This window comes from Rattus rattus, chromosome 4 (genome assembly GCF_011064425.1).
Source record: "Rattus rattus isolate New Zealand chromosome 4, Rrattus_CSIRO_v1, whole genome shotgun sequence".
Lineage (NCBI taxonomy): Eukaryota > Metazoa > Chordata > Mammalia > Rodentia > Muridae > Rattus > Rattus rattus.
The window spans coordinates 134,267,554-134,291,691 of NC_046157.1; the positions used below are offsets into that span (position 1 = coordinate 134,267,554).

Here is a 24,138-nt window from a genome sequence, read left to right on the forward strand (position 1 = left end):
TTGTGGATGCTGCAGGTCCCGCTTTCAATTGATTTCACCTAATGTGAAGGATGGGACCGGCTTCTCGGCTCTCCCCATCTCCCGTCAGTATTAATCTCAGATGGACTCACGTTCAGAGCAAAGAGGGGCATTCACTTGATGGAAACGTTCCGCTCTGGCCATGCCTCATCCAAAAGTGCTGTGGGAGAGACAGTCTGAGAAACAGACTTTTATCAGTTTCTCTTTATCACAGAGCAAGATGTTAGAATGGCCTAATCCATTTTCACTAAGAATATGCCATTTCCAAGCTTCGCCTTCAAAAAAAAGCTATCATGGTACTACCTGTCTGTATTTCTGAAAAAAGAGCCCAGTTACGCTGACTGAGATGGGCAAAAACAGAACATCCCTTTTCTTTAAAACACGGTATTGTGCTTTCCTTGAAGCCCATCTGGTGTGCGTGTTGGGTTAGGAAGAGGCAGCGCGGGTGGGCATGATGGTGGTTTAGCCGCTATCCGTCATTCCATACTCACAGGGCTGAAACTTCTCGCACTCTCCACAATGGGCCTGTATCCAGTGCAACGGCATAGATTCCCTGGGTGAGAAAAATACACAGTTTCAGCTCCAAGGCCATTTCTCTGAGCTTGCTGTATCTCTCTTCACCCACAACGCCTCCTCTGCCGATCATTTAAAATCCCGAGAGTCTTTCTAGATTTCACACATGTTATCAGGAGCTACTTGGGACCTATCTGTGGGGTGCAGTCTTAAGAGAGGTACAGAAAAGAAATATTGTGAAAAGAAAAGACAAAATCAGAGAAAACCACTGGAGGGATACAGCTCACATGCCAGAGAGGCGCTTGTGAACACTCAACTGCTTGGATCCATACTGTGTTCCAGACACTTGTATAAACGAAGTAAAAGCAGGGACACGGTGCAGAAAGGAGAGCTGCTAGTGTAAGATTCAAACCTAAGGACAAAGGCTGCCTTAGGCAAGCACCAGGTGGAATTTAGGAGGACACCCTGTTCCAGGAAATGAGCTAACTGTCCTTATCAGGGGTCCTTCATCACCCCCTCCTTGTGCCAAAGATATTTCCCCACCAAGGGCCTCCAATGACTTCAAAGGACGATAGGTGGTCACCAATGAATTAAAAAAGTAATAGGTCCCACCAATGAGAAATAACCAACTCATGCTGTAACCTAAAGCCTATACCCTGAAAGAGTATAAAGGGGTTGGGCCTTGTTCTTTGGGGTCACCTCTGTCCCGATTACAGGGCCACCCCAGTGTCCTGGATTATTAAACCTCTTGCTTATTGCATCGATCTCCGTCTCTGTGTCTCTGTGAGTGGGACATCCCGAGCATAGGGCTCCGAGGGCTTTTCTCGAGTCTTACACGACAAATATGCACCACCTGTTAGATAAGACCAGCGTTCCCCAAATCCAGTCCTTCCTTGTAACATAACCTATCACACATGCAGCTGTTCCTGGCTCTCTCCAAATTGCCTTGTGGAATCTGGGACCCAGGATACAGCTGCTTCAACCATGTTTATTGTATGTCATTGACCCGGTTGGGGCTCTCGTGTCCCCACCAGCTTCCAACCGAGGGTGTTGGGGTAACTTGTTAGCTGGCGAGCAGGGTGGAGTCAAAGGCCTTGACAAGTTCTTAAGGATCAGCAGACAGCATCAACATGTCACATACTATCAGTGGGACTGACCTCGACACCGAGGGGTCACCTCACACTAAGATTGGGAAGGACAAGTCTGAAGGCACAGCACCCTTGTTTTATCAGGATGTTCCTCTTCTGTCATTAATCCAGTCCTTTTAGACTATTGGCCCTCACTGTTACCGGATGAGATAAGTAGACTCAGACTGACGGCATTTCTGTTCTGTTCTGTATTTTGCATAGAATTTTCACAGACCCTTTCAACAGACCAAATCTGCATCCATTGGAAGTCCTTGTGAGCTGATTCTTGCTAAGGCTGAGGCCTACAGATACAGCACACTGCATGCCACACAGCAGGCAGTTGTTAATGAGTATAGAAGGGCAAGGGACTAAATCAGAAGAAAGATGACTCGAAATATGTATACATTTCACTCAAGAGTAAAGACAAGGAGGGTACTCGTAAGGCCAAGGGGAACAATGATAAATGGAGTCTCCATAGTTCTCTAGAGAAAATAGTAAGAAAAAAATCAGTCCTGTAAACAAATTCAGACAAAGCACTAAAAGCATGGGTTTGACATCAATTATGACTTTGAGTCTTGGTGGAAAGAGCTTTTGAGGTTTATTGGGAACCTCTAAAGCCTGAATCAATGAGACTCAGTCAAACAGGTGGTGATGTTTCAAAATAAAAACTAACATAGGAGGCAGGGCCCTAGGCTTATCAAGTATCTGAGTGGAAATCCAAGAATGTCACAGAATGGAAGAGCGTTGAGACCATTCAGAAGAGAACTTAATGAGAGACTCAGGCTGTTGGTTCTGCACAACACTACAGGCCGAGCTGCGTCCAGGAGGCAACTGTTCTGATTAACTAACTTCTATTTTAACCTGATTCTCTGATTCTTAGCTGTCTGTATCTTTTGAAATCTGCTTGTAGTCCCTCGGTTTTCAGCAAAAAGCCTAGACTCCCTTCTTCATGAACCCTTCTTTCCCTTCTACTCAAGGATCTGCCTGAATGTTTCCTTTGAGCATCCCCTGCAGCCCTCATGTGGAAACCCTTCATACCATCAACACCTTCCTACCGGTTGGGTCAACATCTGACTGCTAGAGGGAGTGTACAACATGGGCCACCTAGGCCAATGCAAGGTATGGATAGGATATTTTTTGAAGAAACATGAACAGAGGAAGCCACAGCTGAGAAAGAGTCCTCTAGTGACCCCCATTTGGGAGCTTCTACCTCTGCTACAAAGCAGAATGGGGATAAAGAGTCAGAGGAACCAGTGTCAGGCCAGAGTGTCAAGCTACCTGTAGAGGCTACCACGTGACAATGGCAGGTGTCGGGGCCAGGGTCTCTGAAGGTGAAACATGTTTGATGTTCTTCAGGGTAGTAGTTGAAAAGGCAATTTCAAAAAAGTACAGCATAGGGCCAGAGCCTCCCCTCGCTGGTCAGAAACCACAGATGGACACACAACACAAAAGCAAAGGGAGCACTCCGACGTAGGAGTTAGAAGGGGTTGTTGGCTGTGACAAGAAGGGAGGGCAGAGGACTCTGATCAGGTTGCTTTCTGGTCAGCAAAACCAGAAAGGAGATAAGAGATGTTGAAAGTCACCAGGCAAAGCAGAAAATGAAAGAGTGTGCCCCAGAGCAAGCAGTGTCAGGCTGAGTAAATCTGAGACTGAGATAGGTTTTGGAGAAAATGTCATCATCATCAACACATCAAAAGGGGGACAAACACAGAGCTCAGTGAAGATGGAGTATCATTAAGAGACATCAGAGGGGGGGGGTGGGGATTTGGCTGAGTGGTAGAGCGCTTGCCTAGCAAGCGCAAGGCCCTGGGTTCGGTCCCCAGCTCTGAAAAAAAGAGAAAAAAAAGAAAAAAAAAAGAGACATCAGAGGGAAGCCACTGGTGCCTCATTCTTATAATCGCCCCATGTTTCTCACAATTGGAATACCTGGTAATCCAGCATCAGCTCAACCTTGTTCAAAAAGCCTTGAAGTCCAAAAAGCGCGGAATCTTAAGAGGACTTGTAGCCCCTTTAAATGTTCTAGTGTCAGATGGATCAAGTGAATGGTGTCTTATGACAAGATGGGCTTGAGAAATTGTGAGAAGCAATCTTTGTGAGATGTAACAATGGACCGGGTGGTTCTAGAACGCTGGAGACAGGTGACCCTTGGTTTGGTTTTCATTTTAAGATGAGTATTAGGTGAGGTTGACTCTGCTCTTGGCCACTTCTCTGAATCTGTTCTGAAAGGGGTTATATTGGATGACAGAGCTCAGGAACAGTGGTCTCTAAGAAGACACTGGGAATGAAGGAAAGCTAGCCTTCTCCTTCGGGATAAAAATTCTAGGGTGGCTCTGATCTGCTGAATACCTCAGACACAGCGCATGAATGTTTCAGGACATTTGTCAAGTTTTGGCTCCTCTGTAGCAATGACAGAAAATGTTAATGCACAAGCCACAATTAAACAATGGTTCAGTGTTAATGATGTTGATTAATTTCCTCATAAAGCTCTGCTTGGCTTATTCTAGTCAATAGTTTAGTCCATGACTCGAATAAGGACTGAGGGCAATGTGCATCAGATTTGCAGAGATGGAGAAAGTAAAAGTGTCTTGACAGGAGGCAATGCACATAGAAGACCTGAGAAGAATACAAATTTCAGAAAGGACAAAGAAAATTACACTCTGAAGTCTCAAGGCAAGGAAAGGCATGCGCATTTATGAGTCACTTTTTTTCTCAGTTCCTAAGAGCCCATGATTTCACGAGCATCAGTCATATCCAATAACAAGTGTGATAGCAAGGCAGGCTCAGCAAAACACAAAACCACGAGGTTGCTGCTTCCTTAGGCTAGCTCCAATTGCACAATTAACAGATCTTATAGTCTTAGCATTTCCAAACACCATCCCTGTAGCATTGAAATCACATCAGTCACGCCCACACAGGCATGCTGATGTGTAGTATATTAAAGTCACAAGATATGTCACTGAGAACGTTACAGCTACATGGAGACTGTCCTTGACTTTCTCCTGGTTGCCTCAGTCTCCCTGCTCAACTGAGATGAAGACTTTTCAACATTGATTAAGAAGAGTAGATCATGAGGCTCAGGATATACACATGCATCAAGGGCTTTGGCTTTCTGTGCAGGGAAATGCTCCAGCATCCCTGCTGCCTCATTAGCCTACATCGTAAGAAGTCATCAACTTACCACCCAAGGTTTCCATTATCTGTTCCATGGAGGGCTCCGGGTGGTTTCTCAGGAGAGTGTAGATGCTCATCACCATCCCCGGAGTGCAGAATCCACACTGGGTACCATGGCCTTTAGCAATCCTTTCCTAAAAGTGAAAAGTGTGAGTACTCCAGGCTGAGAATTTCAGAGTGGAAAGTCCATGGTCTGTGTGTGTGTGTGTATGTGTGTGTGTGTGTGTGTGTGTGTGTGTGTGTTTTGTGGCTGTGTGGGTATGAGTTCATACATGTGTGCATGTGTGTGTACAGATGCTCGTGTATGTAGAAGACAGAGAAGACATCAACTGTCATCCTCAATTGTCCATCACCTCATTGTTTGAGTTTGGGTTCCTCACCCTCTGCCTTCTTAGTGTTAAAATTACAGGCAAGTGCCATTGTACCCAGTGTTTTACACGAGTGCTGGGGTTCGTACACAGTTCCTCATGTTCATGAGGGAAGCTCTCTATTGGCTGAATCTTCTCCCCAGCCTTGCTGACAGTCTTTATGGATTACAACTTCTTATGATGTGGAAAGGTACTATTTAGGCTAAGACAAAATCCTTGCCCTCGAAGATTTTATAGCTCAATCCTGGGACTACATACACAATCTTGGTAGCAGACTACTATAGCACAAATGCTAAATGCCAATGTGTAGGACCCAAAACACTTTTCTGGCTAGAACTGGCAGCATAACTGGCTCTTCACATAGAACATACATCCAGTTTTCCTCATTTTCTTGTCTAAACCAAGATAAAAGTTGAGTTGTCTCCTTTGTAGTCTTTCTGGTAGACCCTGCGTATTCTCAGAAAGTGGGGGGTGGGGTCTCTGAGGCTGTGGGATGAAGGAAGCCACTCAGTCTACCAGCGACCTTCTTCAAGCTCCTCCACACATTTGCATGGAGTAGCAATAAAGGGGACCGAGTCCTTCACTTACATTTCTGTCCTCTAAAACCCACAATCCATGGTCTGGACAACTAAAGAGGCCTCATCGACCCGTGTTCTAGTTTCATTTCTTTTGCTATGACAAATACCTGACCAAAACCAGCTTCTGAAGGAGAAAGGGTTTATTTGGATTAAAATTCCAGCTCACAGTCTCTCAGTGAGGGAAGTAAAATGTGGAACTCAAGATAGAAGTTTAAAGGCAGGTAGGTAGGCTTGCTATTCCAGATAGCGTTCATTACCTCTAAACAGGGAACTCAAGTCAAAATCAAAGAGGTGTGGTAAGAACTGTGGAGGAGGCACTTGCTGGCTGTCAGGGAGGCTTATGCTTAGCTAGCTTTCTCATATAATTCACCACCGGCTTAGGGAATGGTGCTGCCCACTGAGGGCGAGGTCTTCCTACATCAATGAACAGTCAAGACAATTCCCACAGACATATTCACAGACTACCCAGATCTAGACAACTCCTTAATTGAGGTTCTCTACCCAGATAACTCTGGTTGTATCAAGTTGTGCTTAAAGATAACTAGGACAACTTGTTAAATCTTAAGCGTATTAAAACCTGCTCTTACCTGGACAGGGTGTATTCTGGTTTTGGTGCTTCCTATGCCTTCTACTGTAGTGACAGCAGCTCCATGGAGAGAGCAGATGGGGACCAGGCAGGCAGTGGCAGAGAAATGACTTCAAAGTTCATGTAGTGAAGTGAAGAAGAATCCATAGAAACAATAGTAGTATTGGAAAACAGAAAGAAAAACATGCATTTACAGAATTATAATCACTTTGACTTGAAGATAATTGAGTGCATGTTAAAATTAATCATCAAATAAATGATTTTGAATTTATATGTCTGTCTAAAAATAAATACTGTTAACTAAGAAAGTCATTGTCTTCCCAAATTATCTTGTCAAAACCAGGAGTTGAAATGGTCTTGGTTGATACATCCATTCCATCCTGTCAGCTGTGAAAGCAGTTGATAAGGACCTGCTTGTCCTCTGAGCAATATGGGTATTTGTGGTTCTAGAAGAAGTTAAGTGAGATGCCCTGTAAGGCAAGTCACTTAGTGGTTACCCCAGAGTCCAAGTTCCACGGATGCAAACATCTTTACCTGGTTCTCTGTGCTTAGGGCAAGAGTAGTTTAGTGCATAGAAGAAGGCAGCCTTTTACAGCTCTCTTGGAGTGGCACTTATAAAAGAATCTTGGCTTTACAGACCAATGGACTTGAGCTCATGATCTAATGTAGTGGGGCTCACTAGTTCTCTGGATATGGTGAATGTACAAATTCCCATAGAATCCCAGTTTCCATCATTTGTAAAATGCAGTGCCAACATTGCTAGGACTTGGTGCAGTTCTGTGCCACATTCTCCAGATGGTAACTTGGATTGTTTACTTCAGAGTCCTCCGTAGAATGGCATGCTGCCCCGGTGTGCTAGGAGTAAACCCTATGGAGCGTCAGGGTTGGAGTCAGCCACAAGCCTGCAGGTGGAGGATAGGTACCTGATGTTTTTGGAGATGGGGTTGTATCTTGAGATCATCACTGTGCAGGCGCCACAGTCACCTCCTCCACAGCCATACTTTGTCCCTGTGAGTCGGACTGGAAGGGTTATGGTTAAGGAAGAAAGAGGAGCTTGAACTTTCAGTTCTTATCATAAAATCTTTACAAGGATAGCATCAGAATGGGTGTTTATCCTTTCTTTTCCTGTTGCTGTGATAAAAAAATAACTCGGGCAAAAAAAGGTTTATTGTGGCTTACAGTTCAAGGTACAGTCTAGGGAATCCGGACATCAGAGACTTGAAGACACTCAGATGATATGCACAGTCAAGAAGCAGAGAACTAATGTGGACATCAGCTCTCCACGGGCTTTCTCCATCTCGTACAGTCCAGGACACCCTGCCCAAAGATGGCCCCACCCACAATTAACCTTCCACAGGCATGCCCAGAGAACATCTTTCAGGTGATTCTTGAGTCTGTCAAGTTGAAAACTAAACACCACAGTGTAGGCCTTCTTGAGGTACCTCACTCCCCTGACAAATGATTGGTGTTTAGTGTAAGTCAGAATGCAGCATCTCACGAGATAGCAGTCACTGCCAAGGGCCAAGTAGTCAGACACACAGACCTCCAGATCTGTGGAGCAAGGGAGAGCCCTGCCTTCCCCACGGCCCCAGCGCTTTGAAGTCCTGCTTCTTCCTGCTTAGAAACACTCCAACTTTGCTTTCACATCAGTGTTAGCCCTTTAATTACACAAAGTCCAGAAGGGAACTAAAAAACATTCCAGTCGTTGAAAACGAGCATTTCCAGTGTAATTAGAGACTCTACAATACAACTTCTATTGATCAACGCAACAGAAAGGAAGGAAAAAAATAAAAACAAAAACTAAAAACACAATAAAGCTGGTGTGCTTGGTCTAAAAAAGGGGAGGGGCAGAGAAACTTACAGTTGCCAGACACAAATACTTAATGCTTTCAGTTCATTCTTGACAGAGGGGAGGGCAGAGGGTTACGATTCATTGCCCTCACAGTGTTAGGTAGCTAGTTAGAAATCAGCACGTTTTTCATAGTCCTGAAAAGCTTGGAGAGAATTGCCATCAATATTTTAATTCAGCTGTGAACTCTTTACACAACACTACTGACTGACCAGGCAAGCTGTCTGTAAATGGTGGTAAATGGTGGCCAGGCTGTCAAGGGGTCGCCAACTATATTTTGCTTGAATTTGAATTTGAAGCTGACTGCCCAAAGCGTGCGATTGACTGGCGGGGGGGTGGCATAGGCTGTAATAGAGAAGTTACTGCTTTGCTACGTGGATTGATGGACTTGATGGACTTGTCAATTACTTTCTAAATAAGTTACTCCTGCCCGTAGATCAATGCTGCCCTCTGACTTGGTCCAAAGGCTCCCCCCACCCCTACCCCCCAGTGGGCAGCTCCACTATGGAGACTCATAATTGGTCAAAGTGATGAAAATAAGCAACTGCTCAGCCATAAGCTGGACATCTCCACCATCCCCTCCAAGACTCAGAGAGCATTATGGGAGAGGCTGTCATCTGGGCAAAATACGGCCATTGAACCGTTGAGCTCAGAGCAGCTGTGACTACCTGACAAGAGTGGGACCATCACATCAATGTTCTATAATTGGGGGCGGGATGTCTCAGGAGGAACCACACCTCTGAGTATTTATAGACAGTTAATGGGTGATAGGAGAGGAAGCGATGTTTTTTTTCAAGGGCATAACCACTGGTAAAGTGGTCATGTTTTGGTAATAACCTGTACCCATGTTCCTGTGAGCAACCCTGGGAAACTCACTGGGCTATAAAAAGGAAATATATGTACAAAAGTGGACAGGGACAGTTAGTTGGGAAGAGGAAGGAGGTTATCAAGAGTGGGAGGGGCATGAGAGTAACAGGATAACTCAAAGCACATTATATATGTATAGGTATATATGAAAGTATCAGAATAAACCCATTACTACATGTGATGAATATAGGCCAAGACAACAAAAGACAGAGCTTCAAGGTTGTCGTGGAGGGACCGCTTTCTCACGACCAGTTTGGACTCTTTTGCTACAGCCCCGATAGCCCAGCAATTTTTCAGGAAGGAGAAGTATCCCAACTGCCCAACCTCAGAATTTGATACATCCAGTGAAGAGATGGAGAAAACATCATCGTCCACGAGGAAGGAGAAGTAGAGAGCACACAAAGATCAGGTTGGTGGAGGTACATCAGTCTAGGGCAGGCAACCCAGCAAAGTGGGGCCATTTTCTTTCCTACTTTATTTCTTTTTAGAAAAGGTCTCAAGTAACACTGGACTGATCCTCCTGTCTCCACTTCATGAGCTGCAGGGGTCATCTCCATGTACTACCACATCTTATTTATACATGGTACTGGTGACTAAACCCAAGGCTTTGGTCCTGGTAGGTATGAATTATACCAATTGAGCTTCATTCCCAGTCTGACCCAGGCCATTTTATAGATTTTTATTTCACTATCGCTTTATTTTTAACCTGGGCCGTTAAATGTTCCTCAGAAAACTCTGCTCCAGAGGCATGAGGAATAGAACATACTACTTCAACATACAGGTTGGCACCATTGTCCTTTCGGCCATCGTCCACCCTCACCTTTGACAGGGCTTTCCTCTTCAATGACCTCTTTGGGCACTGACCACTGTCACCCGTGAGAATGCCCATTAGTTTATAATATATTTGCCTGCCTTCCGCATCCTGCTCTCTGTCTTGTCTGAGCACAGCATTGGGTAGTTAAGGGAAGGTCAGATCCTGGTAACAACAGCATATCTAGCAAGGTCAGCGTAAACTATCAAAGCAGAAAGAGTGCATTGCACGTCCTTGAACACACATACACATGTGCATGCACACTCATGCATACACATTTGTAGACACACACATACACACTCATGCACACATACATGTGCATGCAGGCTTGCACAGAACTTCTCATTTGATTTCTTGGACACTTTTCAAAACTTTTTGGATATTAAAGCTCACAAACTCACAGCAAACGTCATCAATGTATGTCAGAGTATTTCTACTTGGATGTTCTTATTTACTGCTTGGGGACAGGGAGAGGGAGGCCTGTTGTCATCTAGAGATTGAAATTTGGGAACCAGTCAAATTCACTTCTAGAAGACAGATTAGCCAAATATGATTTTTTTCAGAATAGTTTTGGATTCTTGGAAGCAAGGCTAGAGAAATCCATATTCTTAATTTTTTTCTGTATAATGTGTGTGCGTGTGTGTGTGTGTGTGTGTGTGTGTGTGTGCTCGAGTGCCTTAGTACGTGTATTGAGATCAGAGGATCACATCAGATGTTAGTCCTTTATTTTGTCTTAAAACAGAGTCTTGTCCCGCGCGACCTCGCCAGCAAGAAAACACGCGGGGACATACGAATCCTTGCTGCAGCTAAACGTTTATTGAATCTTAAGGAGAGGCCCGCGCGCCGGCATGGCGCGGCTTATATACACCCTAGCGCGGCGCATCCACACCTGATTGGTCGCTTACCCATGATCTCATTAGGCACGCCCCGGAGTGGGCAAAGACCTGGCACGAAGGCACTCTTGCACATGCGCACACAGTTAACTTCCTGAAAGGAAGTCGGCTGGCGCGGCGGAGGCCAGCGCCATCTTGTAATGGCGAAAGCTATCCCAGCTTTCCACGTGGGGCGCAGTGGAAGCCAGCGCCATCTTGTGGTGGCGAATGTTATTGCGGCCCTCTACAGAGTCTCCTGTTCACTGCTGTGCTGCTAACCCAGGCTAGCCCACAGACTTTCAGAGACTTTATTCCCTTTAGCTTCCATCCTGCCAGAAGAGCACTGGATTAGCAGACGTGCACGGTCGGATGTGCACTGCACTGCCAGGCCTTACATGATCTCTGGGGATCCACACTCTGGTTCTCATACTTGCACACACTCTTTCCCACCTCTGCCTGCTTCTGAACTTCAGATTCTGATCAGTATCTGTGTGTGACTCTTTAACTTGTATAAATTTGGAAGCACTGTCCTGTCCAGTCCCATTTATGAGGCAAGCAACCTCAGGTCATACCGTTCCTGTACACAAGTAAAACACTCTCAGTTCTCTAGCTCTGTGAATGCAAGAAACTCCCAGTTCCCAGAGTTGCAAAGCTGGCTTTATTTTCTCAAACAAGCAAAAGGATACTGATTTTTCTCAAATAGAACAATAAATTAACCTCAGGGTCTGCATTCCTCTCAATGACCTAGACAGAGGAAGTAACTGTAAGTTGAGACACTTTCTATTTTGGTTTCTAAATAGCAACAATGATTTAGAACATATTTGCTGATTTTGATTGCCCGACTTGATTAAACACCCACCCCTCTTTGCAATTATGAAATTATATATACAATGGTATATTGTTATACTCCAGCAGGAAAATGTCTGGCTTTGTTTTAGAGGAGCAACAGAGATTCAACGAACTTTTGAATTCTTACCCGATATGGGTTCAGGAAAATAATAAAAAAAATTGAAGAGCCGTACATTTAAAAACATCTGTGCACTCCTACATTAGAAGACAGAGAATTAAACTAAGAGTTCTGCTTTGTTTTGGTCTGTGTTCTCCATCCAGCTTTGAAAAGTTAAGTAAACAGGAGCTTTGACAGCAGTGGAGAAGCAGCATCCCTTCAGCGCCCTAGGAAAACATTCATGTCCATCCGCACCCCTCCCTTTAGCTTTAGTGTTCTAGAGCAATGGCCATCTGCCCAGGAAGTGACCACAGAGCAAGGGAAGGAGCCCAGAGATGAGAGCCAAGGCCTCCCCAGAATTTGTTAGCCAACTGATCTGGCCACATTGCACAATGACCCTGAGCCTTCAAAGCATAGCACGCAGAACACACACAACACACAACACACAATACCATAAGCTGAGCTTAAACTCTGACTGCCTTTCCCTGGGCCAACAGTGCTGAGAACAGTGATCTTCACGTCATGCACAATTGCCAAGACCATCCAGCACATATGCAAAGACTGTATCGCAGTCATTTTAGGTCTTGTCTAGGTCTCAGGAGCTCAAGGCAAAAGACGAGGCTTCAGCTTCTTAGCTGAGTCAAGACCCTTGGTTTGGTTATTTGCTTGTTCATTTATCTTTGAGACAAGAGTTTCATTACATAGCCCTTGATGTCCCGAAACTCACTTGAGACTAAGCTGGCCTCAGCCCTCCTCCAATTCTGACATTAGAGGCATGAGTCTAATCTTAAGAATCCAATCTGAAAGGTGTTACATTTCAACATGTAAATCGACAGTTCATTCTGGCCTTCTGGTATGCTTACTCTTCCAGTCTTCGTGACCAAAGACTTTTAAAAGCATCTGCGAATGACCTAAAGACCTTGCACTCTGGATGTGTGCATGCAAGCAGGTGAAAGCAGAAGTTGGGTGGCACGGAAGTTTGAGTGAGCGCTGGAAGAGGAGTGCAGGAAGTTAGAGGATTCTCTTGCAGAGAAGCTGGTGCCCAGTGCTTAGGTACTTTCAAACATGATGAGGCTCGGTTTGGAGACTCATAACTACACACTTTCCCCCTACTAGTCCCAACACATTGTAGAGTCTCTCTTCCTCCCTCCCTTGTCCCCCAAGAAGCATGGCAGATCGCTAGATCTATCAAGCAACAATACCCCCACCCCACACAGCCCTTCATTTGGCAAAGCGAGTTACAGGTTATTTCTACCCCCGTTTCTCATGTACATTTTTAATTACAGCGTAGGGAACTTACTTTTTTCCCATTCACAAAGAAAATGAGCTCATCTGACTCCTTAGAACGAGACATTACTTGAGGACAGCTGGCCACACTCTGTGCAGTTGTGCCTAAGGCGTCTGTTGACAAGTCCACCTCTCAGATGAAGGGCTATGCTCGGCAGGAAAATGAAAAGCCCTAGGGGTTTTTATCTGCTCTGTGGCTTTGTCGGAGAACTCCTCCCACCCAGTCCCGCCCCACCATCAGTCACCATCAGTCCCAACCTTCTTCCTACTTCCAATTTCTTCTTTCCTTTAAACCTGGCTCTCAGGAGCTCAGGACTCCCTGCCCCAGGTGCAAGCCACTAGAGGGTGTTTTCCAGCAAGAACCGTCTGTGAAGGTGAAGTGGCAGGGATGCTGACAGGCTACGCCTCACTGCTCTGGGATCCATGACACTAAGTTGCTATTTTTGTCGTTAAACTATAAAAACAATGCTTAAGAAATGATACAAGTATGAGAAGCCACAAAGTAAAATTTCTCTGTGCCAACATTTAGTAACCAGATTCATGTATGCTGTTGCAGGTTTAGAAGGCATTTAGGAACTCGGTTTGTTTGTTTGTTTGTTTTGGTTTTTTTTTTTTGTTAGTTTCTTAACAATAGTCTTGTTAATTTCTAAAAGGTGAAATCAAACCATTCCCACGATTTCAAAGTTGTTTTTTTCTTTCTTTTTCCCAACTTACTTTGGCTGTCTGTGCCTCAGTGAATTTACCTATGAGTTGGGCAAAAAATACCATCTTCCTCAGGGTTGTTGTGGGGATTAAAGGAGCCCATGCAGGGAAAGTGCTTGAAACAGCAGCTGCCAATCATGCGCGGCAGACATCTGTCCTTTTACAGTGTGGATTGTTATCAGATTTCTAGTTATAAATATTCTGCAGGGCAGGAGGTCAGTGGATAAGAGCACTAGCTACACACCTTCTGTAACTCCAGGTACAGGGGTATTGACATCTCTGGTCTCTCTGGTTACCTGCATGCGAGTGTGTGTGTGCACACACAGGGCGGGGGTGCGTGTTAAAAATATGCTGCACTGAAAATTGATCTTTTTTTTTTTTTTTTCCGGAGCTGGGGACCGAACCCAGGGCCTTTCGCTTCCTAGGCAAGCGCTCTACCACTGAGCTAAATCCCCAACCCTTGACCTCTATTTTTAGCCTGTCCACCTACCCGCCTCCCTCCTTCCTTTCCTTACTTTTATTTTGAGCAGGTTGCTTGTTTGTTTCTGGTTTTTACTTTTTATTTTAAAATTAGAATACACAGTAGGAGATTTCCTCACAGCAGTTCAAGAGTGCTTTGTTTTGGTTGAGCTCCACCCCTCATTTGCATAACCTGTGTTCACTCCCCCTCCCCCTCCTTCCCTCCCTCCATCCCTCCCTCTCTCTCTTTCTGCCTCTCTCCCTCCCTCTCTGTCCCTCTGTGTTCTTTTGCATCTAATCTTCACACACATGCACTTCATGTGTGGGTCATGAAGCCAGAAAAGGAACAACAGGTTAAAAAGATGTTTCAAGGAAGGGGTGTGGGGTGTATACTAGAGTAAGTCAGGAGAAATGGCTAAGGGGACTGGGGATGGGATGAGGAAGAAGGGTATTGAGCAAGGTTTTCTGGTGAACTCTCCAGACTGACTTCTTAGCTTAGAAGTAAGTGTCTTGCTGGAGGCAACTAGCTCTTTCCTGAGTTGCATGCTCTATACATGTATGGCAGCTGTGTCTTCTCATCTCTCCCACACTGTTACCCCACCCTCCCTCTCTCAGTATCTGAGTATCACGGTTAGCTGGCATTTTTCATGTTATCTACACACTATATATTTAGTGCATATTTCTATTTCTTTTTGTGTCCTTTCATTTCAATCAGGGTTTTTATGTTCTTATCTGGAGAGTTTTAAAACATATAATGGCTAGTTGCAGAATCTATAACTGTGAAACTCTCCTCTGCTAGCCTATTGTCAGGGAGGCGGAACACTGCATAGCCTTTCTTATCTCACATCTGCATCCTGAGAGGCGGGACTTCTGACCCGACACTCCAGCTGTGTGAGCATTCCAGCACTGTCAGATCAGACCCAATGGTACCTGGCAGTACAGAGCCTGAGCGATGTGGGTGGGCTCCACACTCACACTTTGCTGTAGATTCTTCTCACATGGTGTCTCATGGGACTGTGTGAGTGCTTGGAACCTATCACATCCTGTACCAGCACTGGGATAGCCAAGGAGGAGAGCAGCCATGTTATTTTGTCTAGTGCCTTGTTTGGCAACTTTTTCATCATGGAAGCTTTCTTCTGGTTGTCAACCTGTTGTGATGTTCAAATAAGAATGGCCCCCATATACTCAGGTACTCAATGCTCAGTCTCCAGTTGGCAGAACTGTTTGGGAAGGATTTGGAGGTGTGGCTCTGTTGGAGAAGGTGTATCACTGGGGCTGGGCTTTGACCTCTGGAACCACGAACCCCAAATCAAATGCATTCTTTTATAAGTTTTTTTGATCATGTTATTTTATCACGGCAATAGGAAATAACCAAGACACCTGTGAAATAAAAGTTCTCATCATCAGGCTCACTCTCCCCATTTTATACCTCTTGTCTGTGCTCCCCCATCTGTCTCTTCTTATGCTTAACACCTGGCCAAACCATCTGTTACTCCATGATTATTCTATCCCCTGGACGCTTGCGTTTTCAAGAAGAAAGGGGAGAAGCAGGTGCACTATCAAAAACTCTGTCCATTGGGGAAAATGTGTTCTGTTTTCCCTACCAACTACTAGAGAGACTGTAATGCGTATATGCCATCCCGTCTGTACCCACATCTGGTGTCGAGCAACCTGTGAACGAAGCTCAGCCTCTTTCCATTTTCATCAGACTGTCCCCAGGGCTGTTGCACTCCACTCTGGTATGAGCTGAGGGAGAAGTGCTGACACAAGATGATGGGTAGATGGGGTCCGGGTACTTGGCGCCCATGCTTGCTTCCTCTCTCATCCTCGCTTGTAGTTTACTCTGGATGCTCTACTTCCATCCTGCTTCACTGCGCATGCTCATGGCTTGCGTTCTAAGGAGAAGCGCTGCGGAGCGGCAGGCAGGCAGACACAGGAAGGGATAGAAGCAAGAACACTTTCCAGGCAAATTACAGAGGCAGGGCCTCCAAAGTAAGGGGCATGGTAGTGGGGGATCCACGACAGAAGAGAGGATCCCAAGACAAGGTCGGACAATTAGGCAGGGGCAAATCACTCAGTGTACATATGCATCTTAGGGATTCAGGAGAAGATCCTGAGTGGGTGAATGGGATGCTATGGAAGGTTGTTAGGCTAGAGCATAGCATATTCATATGTGCCTACGTATGTGTGCAGTATTCATGGAGAAGTATATCCATAAGTCCATACAAAATTTTGACTTTAACGTGGGGAACAGTTTGGAAGGAAAGCCAATCTGAATGCAAGAAAAGCAAGAGGATATTATTGCAATAGTCAGGGGTAAAGGAAGGTGGCTTGCAGTGACAGCGGGTGGCGAAATAGCGGAGGTCATTTAAGAACTGTTTCTTGGGTGGGACGGACAGGCTGTCGTGCCTGCATAGGCGTGCTCACAAGTTGAGCAACCCAAAGACAGCTATGCTTATTGGGAGATCTGTTTGGGACACAGGCGGTCTGGAGGGTTTGAGACATCCAAGTCGCAATCAAAAGCAAGACTTGGAGCAAGTGGTGGCATGTGCCTTGGTCCCAGCATTTAGTGGGAAAATGTGCAAGAATTGCCGTGATTTTTAGGTCCGGTCTATATTACAGGTTCCAGGTCAGCCAGCACTGGAAGACCTTGTCTGCATGCTCCCTGGTATGGCAGGGGCAGAGGTTTTCCTGAGTCAGAGGCTCAGCAGTAGAAACAACTCTAACCATGGGGGGGGGGGGTAACAGTCCCCAGCCAGCAACAGAGTATGAGGTAATGAGAAAGAAGGATCATCAACCCCTCAGGACCCCACACTTGTAAGGATGCACTGCAGGGGAAGCTAGCAAAGGGCAGAGGGGGTGGGGAGAAAGCAGAGCGCTCTCCCTGTCCCACTGCCATGTGACAACACAGGCTTCAGAGACGCCTTTAAACTGGAGCACAGTTCATGCTAATTCTGTGGGCTACATTCATCAGAGTCAAAGGTCAAGCCCTTGTCCCTAGCTCTACAGACTGCCAGGCACAACTTTCTTGAGTTTTCTGTTCCTCCCCACAGATACTTAGAGAAATGTCTAGGATAAACCCCACAAACTTATTATAAATGTGTCCTTTCAGGATGGCTGAGTTTCTGTCAATTTGGCATGCCCTCAAGAAGGAGCCTCAACTGAGGGGTTGCCTCAGTCAAACTGGCTCGTAGGCAAGACTCTAGGGCCTTTTCTCGATTGTTGATTGATGTAGAAGGGCCAGGCCACTGTGGCAGTGCTGTCCCTGGGCTGGTGGCCCTGGATTTCATAAGAAAGCAAGCCCAGGAAGCCATGCAGACCAAGCCAGCAAGCAGCACCCCTCCGTGGTTTTTGCCTCTGCTCAGCTGTCCCTTACTGCCCTTAAAGAGCAACTGAACAGGACCCCTGCTCCCCAGGTTGCTTTTTGTCTTGGTGTTTATCACAAACCAGAACAAAGTACATGGCTCTGTTGGTTGTTGTGTATAAATCACCACCAATGGAAACCCTGTGCTATGGGCAATTAGGCTCTCTGTCCCCTCAATCCTTGCAAACCACCTATCCACTTCATCTTTGAGACATTGTCAATGTGGGGCCTCTTGTATAGATGACACATATATGACTTCTAATGTTCCCAACATTCACATGTGCTGTAGTGGGTATCCTCACATCATTCCTTTAACAGGCTGAATGAATTCACTTAACGAATGTACTGCACATTACTCATTAAATGTTAGCTGCTGGTGGAGCATTCTCCAACCTTTCAGGCATTGTGAGCAATGCTCTGAATGTATGTGTGTAGATTTTTCTGTGAAAATTTTTAATACTCAAATGCAAAGTCTGCTTAATGTTTTACCTGCCCAATTGTTCCCCAGGGGCTGCACCATGCACACCCCTCCAGCAATGTTTAGAAACACTAGTTTCTCCATATCCTTCAAACACCATGCATTGTCTGTCGTTTCAACGCCAGCTGTCATAGTGTATGTGAATGGCGTCCCACCACAACTCTGACCTATATTTCTCAAGGACAAACAAGGCTGAGCATCTTCTGTGCTGACTGGCCATTTACATGTCTGTCTGTTCACTCCACTGTCCATTAAAAACCTGAACAGTCATTTGATCTTTTAATAAGTTGTGAATGTTCTGAACATAAGACTTTTGCCATATATTTGCAAATATTTTCTGTCTTGTGGCTCTCTTCCTCCTCCTCCTCCTCCTCCTCCTCCCCCTCTTCTTCTTCTTCTTCTTCTTCTTCTTCTTCTTCTTCTTCTTCTTCTTCTTCTTCTTCTTCTTCTTCTTCTTCTTCTTCTTCTTCTTCTTCTTCTTCTTCTTCTTCTTCTTCTTCTTCTTCTCTCCCTCTCCCCTACCTACCCCCTCCTTCCCTCCCTCTCTCTTCCCCTCCCCTCTTCTTTCCTGTGCTGGAAGTAAACCAAGGGCCTTGCATACGTCAGACAATTCTACCACCACCCGTGTCCTTCAGCCTTATTTTATCAGGACAGGGTCTTGCTCCATAGCCCAGGCTGGCCTTGGACTCTAGATCCTCCTGTGTTAGCCTCCTGAGAGGTGGAAATGCTGTTGCCACCTTTGTAGTTTTGATGAATTTCATTTGTCTGTCTCCTCCTGATCCCCGTGGTCCCAGAGACTCTTTAGATAGGAGACCTGTATTTGCTCTGTTAAGAAAAGCGGGATGGATGATGACTCTCAGGGACAAATAAAAACACTGAATTTACAGTTTCCAACAGGAAAGAAGTTATCTATAAAAACCTTCCTTTGTTAGATACTATAACTTCTGCTGGTGTAGACAAACTAAAAGTGAACCACAGACAAGTTGTCATATAGTCCAGTTAGCTTGACAGAATAATGAATGAAACCACCTCTGAGCAAACGATTTAATATTTGTGCAATTTGATATATGATTTATAATGTCTCAGGTGTATCTGGAGTATCCTCAAGAGAAACTTCCGAACCAGTAAAGCAGTGCTGTGGATGATTCTGGGCTGTAAAACTCTTTCATATTTAGCATCTTAGAGCAGAGAGACCGGGAGGTGCGTTCTGTAGTTGTTGAGCCAATCCTTTCAGAAGTTCATATTTCACTCACACAGGTATGTTCCAGGGAACATAGGATCCAGGTTCATCTCTTGGAATCTGGAAGGAAAGGACAAGTTTGGATACTTATAACTTAGAAAAATGTTTGTGACTTCGGTTTAAAAAAAAACCCAGAAGATAACGAAGGTGAAAGCGCCACAGGCAACCAGGCCAATGAGAGAGCAGAGAATAGCATCACGTGATGCACAGAGGCTTTCTGGGGAGGATCTGGAAGGGGCGTGGAGAGTTTCCTCTCCTCTGGAGAGGCTGCGGAGTCAGTGCCTGTTTCTCCAGTGTGAAGTGGAGGGCACCATGCACAGCCTGCAAGGAAGGGGTGGAGGAGGGACGCCCATAAGAGAAGGAAACTTGTAGCCAGAGAGGTGACTAAGTGGCACAGCTTTCTTTGTAACCAAAAATTACACATCGTACTCATATATAAAAGCGCACATAGCTGTAAAGTGTGCTCAGCCGGGACCCTATTGTGGGAGGAACCTTTCCTTCACACTTTCCTAGGGCCTGTCAGGTGACAGTGGACATGGGATGTAATAGTATGGCCTTTATTCTCAGCGGGGTGTCCCAGGGTCAGGCCACAGCCTCTGACCTCCTAGCCTGATTGAGATCTCCTTGAGAAGGCACGAAGCAAGGGGAAACATAAGACTGAGAGAACCATCCTTCTGTACCCCTCATTGATAGGAACCTGAGCACACAGGCGACCAAGCAAGGCCAGGCTGATGATGAAAAGAGCCAAGTTCGAGAGCATTCTGTCCCGCTCACGTGCCCTCACGGGACTCACATGACGGAGTTCCTGCCATCTTTTCTCCCTTGGTAAAACCGCAGTAGTGGTTTAAAGAAACTTGGCCATAAAGCCAGGGGACAGAAGTGAAGAATTTTTGTGTTTTTTTCCCCCCTCTTGGGTGTAGCATACCATTTTTGTGAACTTATCTTCACAAGCCATTCTGATTTTCTCTGGAGTCAGAGGACTATTGAGCTTCCATGGTCCAGAGATGCCTCTCTCCTGTCGCGCTGCCCTCACTGCGTCATGGATGGCAAAAAATACCGAACAGCCCAGGAACACCCCAGACTCTCCCAGACCCTGGAGAGAAATGAGCCACGTAGACTATGACACAAACTGCCACTCTCTCTCTGAATATATGTGTATATGTACGCAGAGTACATATTGATTATATACACACATAACCTACTGGTTGCCATAAGTAAATTGTTATTGAAAAACTAATTTAACCACTGATCTTGATATTCTCATATTTAGGATTCTAGTTCAAGAAATGATTCCAAATGGAGTGATCACATATAAGAATGACGGTGATTATTGTATTTAAAAAGTCAAATGGACTTTGACAGTCTATATGTTAGGCTCCAGGACTGGGAATATTTGAAGCATTCTAATTAGAATGTTTAATAAGGAGTCTCTTGTAATCACCATAAAGACACCAAACCCCCCAAGTAGACCAATGTCTCCCCACCCTATAGATATCAAATGACTATGGGCTTTGTCATAGAGCAGAGCTTACCTTAGATGAATACAGGGTGTTTGAGTGTTCGGATGGGGGCAAAAAAGAAATGTGCATCTCGATGGGGATGTCGCAGATGGCAGGGATCTTGTATTGGTTTGGTCCACGACTGTACAGAATGCCCTGCGGAGAGTAGCTCAGCTCCTCTATCGTGTAAAGTCCCATTCCTTGAATAAATGCACCTTCAACCTGAGAGCAGAGAAGAAGCAAAACAGCCAAGAGCACTTCAACAGCATGCTGCTTGTCTGACCTTTGAAATACAGTTCGAGGGGTCTTCTGGGGCCTTTGAGAGTGTCCCCAGAAGGCCACCTAATTCCATCCACTGCTAAGTTCCAATGTAAAGGACATGGGTTCTAGTCTTGGCTTAGCTGTTGACATGATAGCTCCAGATGTCTCCCCACAGGGCCTGTCCACATACCTTCATTCTTTCAACCAATGAGGCAGAGGAAATCCTCTGGCTTACTTTGAAGAGACCCAGCATAGTAAGGAAAGGTTCTCAGGGCTGGGGAACCCCACCATCTTACCATACACAATTCATTAGCTGCCTGGCTTTCACCTCTAGGCTCATTTACACCCTGTGATATGAAGGGTTCCAGCTCTGTGTTCTCTAAGGCTTCTCTACAGCTTTGAAATGAACAAGTCCCTAGACATAGCCATGTGACCAAAAGTACCAGGGATGAGTCGTGATGCCATGCTCATATGCCACACAATCTCCCAGGTTATATCACCTCCAACCACTAAGTTAAGACCTTGGTTTTGTCAAGCTGGAGCTTCTTCCCTTCTCTTCCCCCGGCCCCATGGCTGGCTCACACAGCTTTATTTAGGTTGATTCCTTCTACTCTTCTTCTAACTGAACATCTTTGCTCATCCTAGTCTACCTACGTGGTCCATATTAAATTCTCCCAATCCTGTTTGTGTGTGTGTGTGTGTGTGTGTGTACATGTGATACATGTGTGCTTGTGCATGTGCATGTGTGTACATGCAAGTGTGCATGTGAATTGTGTATGTATGTGCATGTGCATATTTGTGTATATGCATGTGGGGGCCAGAGATCAATGTCTAGTGCCTTCATGTATTGGCGTCTACTTTTCTTTTCTTTTCTTTTCTTTCTTCCTTTCTTTCTTTCTTTCTTCATTTATTTGAGACAAGATCTCTCACTGAACCTGGAGCTCACTGATTCCACAAGACGACTTCTAGCAAGTTCCAGGAATGAATCTGTCTCCGTTCTGCCCTGGCGATGAGATTGCAGAAGTGTGCAATACATGGTTCTTACTGAGTGCGGGGATCTGACCTCAGATGCCCAGGTAAACACTATCCACTGAGTCATCTCTCTAGCCCCTGAATCTGCCCTCGGGGTCTCCCCTCTATACCTTTCCCCCCATTCCCCATGATACGCCACAACTGGAGAGATGCTACAGGATGCTGTGACCAGACGGTAGCGGTCCGAATCACGTACAGGTATAAGTTAAGGACACAAGCGTGTGAAGACTCCATGAGTGTCCCGTGTTTGCCAGCAAAGCACACTTTAAGGCAGAACCTCTGCCTCATTCACTCGAGGCTCAGTTTTTGGTGCTGTCTCCCCTGTATCCCTCAGGCTCCAGACCCACTGACCGCTTCTGGGTTTGGTCTTGTTTTCCTCAGGCTCTCCTGTCAGATTAGATGCATTTTCTAAAACTATTCAAAGCACCGTTTTTCCCTTTTCTTTTTGTAAATGTGAAGAAGACTAAGTTCTGCAGCTGGTGTAAAGAGAAGATTCTGACTAAAGCGGCCTGAGAAACAGGTGACCAGCACGTGGATGGTTCCTCTTCAGACCTCGCAGCAGTTTCTGCCCCACAAACAAGAAACAAGGCAAAGATAGTTACACATACCTGGCCTATGTCAAGGGCTGGGTTTATGCTGTGGCCAACATCCATCACGATGTCTGTTCTGATATTCTAGTAAAAAAAAAATCCATCTTAATGCAGATAACTCACAGAGAAGCTGAGAAATATATCTTGCCCAGGTTTGGGATAAAGTCTTTCTTTGGGCCATGTGGTTTCATGATGAAGAAGCAACGAAGATTTTATTATGTGACAAAGTTTATAACCCAAAAAAAAATTTTTTTGAGATAGGGTCTCATGTAGCCCAGGTTGGCTTTGAATGTAATATGTAGCTAAGAATGACCATTAGCTTCTGATTCTCCTGCCTTCACTCCTCCACTGATTAAAGACATAAGACAGCACGCCTGGCTTCTATAGTGTTGAGAATTGAGCCCAGGGCCTCAGCTCTCCTAGGCATACAGCACTAGCAGAGCTCCATTCCCAGCCCCTATTCCGAATTTCTTTTTAAAATTTTATTTTTATTTTACGTGAGTGAGTGTTTGCCTACATGTATATGTAAGTCTCTTTCTTTGTGTGTTTGGTGCCCACAGAGGCCAGAAGAGTGTCGTATCATTTGAAACTGGGGTCACAGATGGTTGTGGGCCACGCTGTGTGTACTAGGAGCTGAACTTGGATCATCTGCAAGTGCCCTTAACCACCAAGCCATGTCTCCAGCTCCCACACAAATAACCTTAACCAGATTAAGCACTTTGTTTTTCTTGGAAAGAATAGAATAAAGTATTCGTTTGCTTTTGATTAGCTTCAAACTGGGTGATGCAAGAGACTAAATTTAATCTACCACAACAAACAGGGAAACAGCAAAAGCCGGTATCTTTGGCCTTCAAAACCCTTGTTGCAAAACTCTATGGCTGCTTTCCAAGCTAATACACAGAATCCACCCAGCTCAGTGACATTTACTGAAACACAGAGTTCAAGACGCTTCAAACAAGTGTTTAAGGTGTCGTCCATTGCAGCAGAGCTTTCGTTTGGGGGTGGAGAAAGAACAAGTCTGCCTTTATGACTTGCTTTCCTATAGCCTAAAATGCACAGAAGGCCTTGCCTCGGTGTTGGTAACGCCTCCATCCTCCAACAAATCCGTGGATTCTGTGGTGTGAATGGTGGTCTCTAAAGTCTAACCCTAGTGAAGGTTCTACTTTCAAAGACATGGCTCATGGCTCTCTGTCATTGTCTTCTGATAGGACTAGAGAGTGGGTCTAGGCTATGTGGCAGCCTTCTTCCAAGAGGACACTTAATGAGCTCCTCCATTTGGTAGTCACAGCCTGGGCATGCACCTCCCACTAATCTCTGTCAGGGCCAGTCATTGTGGCCACTAGGATACAGCACAGACGATGGTATGTCCCTCTGAAGTAAGGTTAGGAAGGACTGTGGCTTCTGTCTCTGGTCTCCTCTCACATGTTTGTATTTTCAGTTTCCCTGGGGCCAGTACCTCTTGAGGAAGTCAGATGCTCCCACCTCAGGACACAGAGTGAACAAATAGATCACTGTAAGGT

The 24,138-nt window shown here is 45.4% G+C and overlaps 2 protein-coding genes across 2 annotated transcripts in view; both read right to left on the reverse strand.

Annotated features, from left to right (window-relative positions):
- The window catches only part of LOC116898189 (aldehyde oxidase 3), an 82,693-nt gene extending 69,557 nt beyond the window's left edge, over positions 1 to 13,136 (reverse strand). Inside the window, exons 1-6 of the mRNA XM_032899553.1 lie at positions 13,007 to 13,136; positions 11,447 to 11,504; positions 7,285 to 7,381; positions 6,363 to 6,471; positions 4,837 to 4,963; positions 510 to 571 (exon numbers count right to left, since the gene is read on the reverse strand). Of these exons, the coding sequence (XP_032755444.1) occupies positions 510 to 571; positions 4,837 to 4,963; positions 6,363 to 6,471; positions 7,285 to 7,381; positions 11,447 to 11,504; positions 13,007 to 13,060 (507 nt within the window). The 5' untranslated portion in view covers positions 13,061 to 13,136. The remainder of the gene's footprint in view (positions 1 to 509; positions 572 to 4,836; positions 4,964 to 6,362; positions 6,472 to 7,284; positions 7,382 to 11,446; positions 11,505 to 13,006) is intronic.
- A 5,890-nt stretch (positions 13,137 to 19,026) lies between these two features.
- Positions 19,027 to 24,138, reverse strand: part of LOC116899434 (aldehyde oxidase 1) — a 56,904-nt gene continuing 51,792 nt past the window's right edge. Inside the window, exons 30-33 of the mRNA XM_032901188.1 lie at positions 22,637 to 22,702; positions 20,769 to 20,957; positions 20,162 to 20,329; positions 19,027 to 19,296 (exon numbers count right to left, since the gene is read on the reverse strand). Coding sequence (XP_032757079.1) covers positions 19,246 to 19,296; positions 20,162 to 20,329; positions 20,769 to 20,957; positions 22,637 to 22,702 — 474 coding nt within the window. The 3' untranslated portion in view covers positions 19,027 to 19,245. The remainder of the gene's footprint in view (positions 19,297 to 20,161; positions 20,330 to 20,768; positions 20,958 to 22,636; positions 22,703 to 24,138) is intronic.